The sequence below is a fragment of the Tupaia chinensis genome, unplaced genomic scaffold (genome assembly GCF_000334495.1).
Source record: "Tupaia chinensis unplaced genomic scaffold, TupChi_1.0 Scaffold000042_2, whole genome shotgun sequence".
NCBI lineage: Eukaryota > Metazoa > Chordata > Mammalia > Scandentia > Tupaiidae > Tupaia > Tupaia belangeri.
In genome coordinates, this window is record NW_006159498.1 from 136983 (window position 1) to 139928 (window position 2946).

At 53.7% G+C, this 2946-nt stretch overlaps 1 protein-coding gene across 1 annotated transcript in view; it reads left to right on the forward strand.

Moving 5' to 3' along the window:
• The window catches only part of GLYR1 (glyoxylate reductase 1 homolog), a 43622-nt gene extending 40869 nt beyond the window's left edge, over positions 1–2753 (forward strand). The window contains 1 exon segment of the mRNA XM_014589142.2: positions 727–2753. Coding sequence (XP_014444628.1) covers positions 727–801 — 75 coding nt within the window. The 3' untranslated portion in view covers positions 802–2753.
• Positions 2754–2946: the final 193 nt, after the last annotated feature.

The following is a 2946-nucleotide window of genomic DNA, read 5'->3' on the forward strand; positions in this document are numbered from 1 at the left end:
GTCCCGGACCCGGTGGCTTAAAACTCACGCCGGGCGCGTGTACGTGCGTGCCCAAGATCCCGAGAGGAGAATGGAGGAGAAGGGATTGCGGCGTGACCATCCCCCCTGGGGGGTGATTTCTCGCTTTCTGTCTCTATGTCTCTCTCTGTCTGTCTGGCGAGCGCACGCGCCCTATAGCAAGAATCTCTCCAAAAAAAAAAAAAAAAACAAGTATAGAAGTTCCAAGTCTGGAAAATAGGAATCGAAGGAGACAGTAGAGAGGTAGGTGCTGAGGGTGAGGTGGTGAGTACCGCTGCTGCTTTGGGGGTCATCAGGGAGGGCCTTGGAGCTGACTGGGAAGGGGCCAGCCGTGCTGGAGGAAGGGTTCCTCGCAGAGGGAATAGCAAAGCCAGCAGCCCAGAGGGTAACAGGAGTCCTCGGAGGGACGTCCTCAGGAAGGACGTTGTAACTGCCCACAGTCCTGGCTGCTTTACCTCCTTTAGTGTGTCTGAGTCCTCACTGACCTAGTGCAGGCCAGGTCACCTGTCACCTTCTCAGGTCAAGAAGCAGTGACCAAGGCCTAGAGAAGAAACAGGTGATTTGTCCAAGATCAAGACAGGATTCACACCAGGCAGCCTCCACTCTGGGACCTGCCTGCTCAGCCACATCCAGAACATCCTCAGGGGTAGATCTGGGTCTTTAAGTCACCTCGATGGCCAGAGACTGACTCTGTGTCTTTTTCTCCAGGTGTACAAAAGAGCCAAGGCACTGGACCAGTCTGACAATGACATGTCTGCCGTGTACCGAGCCTACATACACTAAGCCGTTGACACGACCCCTGCCCCTCTGATCTTCCCTCTGACCCCTTCTTCCTCTCATGGGGTCAGGGTCCTGGGACGTAACTCTGGACCAGTCCACCTGTCTTCGTCTCCTTTTATACAGACTCTGAGACTTGCCGTCAGTACAGCACACAGCACCACCCTGCCCTGAGCCCCGGGGGAGGGGATTTGGCAGGATTGGCTTGTAGGAAATCTCTGGAGCTGAGCACTGGCCCCAGGCTAGGCGGCTGTGTGTCTGCGCACACATGCGCACACGTGCACTGGTCTCACCCAGGATAGAAGCTACCCAGAAACTGCTGCCTGGTTTTTTTTCTTCCAAGCTTGTCTTATCTCATACCCCTTCTAGTCGTGGAACTAGAATGAGCCGTGAGAGTCGGAAGCCTTCCCACAGCTTCCCCCAGAGTGAAGAGGCTGTCGTCACATCCACGTCCCCACTCCCCACTGGATCCCCTGCAGGGAGAGGCTCTGGGCCAGGATGAGCCCCCAGCAGGCTCCAGAATGGGGGTCCCCAGGGCCCTCCAACCTCAGGTGACTCATTGAGGAGGTTCTTCATGTCTAAGCTACCGATATGCAACCAGCGCTCCATAAACGCCTTCGAGGGACTGGCCGAGCCTTGCCAAGATGGGCTCTGGCTCCGGGGAGCAGTGAGCAGCTGCTGGCGGTCGAGCACAAGATGGGCTCCCGTTGATGTCCTCAGAACCCACCCAGTGCCACCTCGCTGCAGAGCCCCCTCGATGGGGGCCCAGGGCCATGCTTCGTGCCGTGAGAGCTTGTTCCTCACCAGGCTGTTGTAGCATTTGGATTGCATTCCAGCCCTTGGGAAGGGGATCCCCAGGGCCACCAGTGAGGAGTGAAGAGTGAGGGGGAGTTGGGCGCCTTCCTGTTTCCGTTATGCCACAGACCCTTCAGCGGTTCTGAAGAGCCACTCTGACCTCGGTCCCCTCACAGCAGCCTGCACCTGCACCGGTCCCCTGCATGCCCTGCCTCCCACCCCTGTTCCTCCCATGGAGACAGTATTCCTGTCTGTCAGTCTGTCTGTTTTCTAGCCCAGACCGAGCCTGACTAATGACAGCATTTCTTAGGCTCAGCTCTTGATACGGAATGAGTGTCTTCACTGGAGCCAGCATCACGGTCTTCAGGCCCGGGGTCTGTTGGGATGGAGGAGAGTGGACCTGGGCATCCTTGAGACCCTGGCATTTCTCCTTGGACAGGGGACCAGAAGAGGTTGGGAATGTTTTATGAGAACAAGGAGAAGTTACCTAAAGGATGTCAGTTTCTTCCTCTGCACAGGTTGGGTTTTCCAAAGTCACGATTTGCAGAATGTCAGCGTTTATAGGGAGATATTATATATATAAAGTAACCACATGGTGTGGGGCTCCCCCCACAACCTCGGCCTTTCTCACTGCTTGGAACCTAGGTTAGAAGATCTAGGAAAAGCTGGGGGGAGGCAGGGAGATGCCTGTCGGATTTTTGGCACAGTTATTTTACTGGGATTTTGAACTCTTTCTGTCTGAACACAAAGCCGGTAGTCCTGCCGGACCGTGGGGGTGGGGTGGGGTGGGGAAGATGCTGTAATGAACCCGGTTAGTCAATGTTGTCTTAATATTGTTGACAATTCTGTAAAGTTTCTTTTTATGAATATTTCTGTTTAAGCTATTTCACCTTTGTTTTGAAATCCTTCCCTTTTAAGGAGAAAATGTGACACTTGTGAAAAAGCTTGTAAGAAAGCCCCTCCCCGTTTTATTCCTTTAAACCTTTAAGTGACAAATCTTCTAGGTAATTAAGGTTGTGAATTTTTATTTTTGCTTTGTTTTTAATGAACATTTGTCTTTCAGAATAGGACTGTGTGATAATGTTTCAATGGCAAAAACAAAACATGATTTTGTGCAATTAACAAAGCTACTGCAAGAAAAATAAAAACATTTCTTGATAACAGCTGTGTCGCGTGAGTCTGCTGCCTGCGTGCGGAGAGGGAAGCAGACCAGGGACGCAGGAGCTGGTGGCCAGCCCCACTCGGGATCTGCCAGTCCGGGGGAGCTGCGATCCGAGGCCCCGCACTCCCGGCTGTGAAAACCGCCCCCGGTTGCCCTGCAACCCATGAGCCAGGCGGGCCAATGGGGAGGCCGAG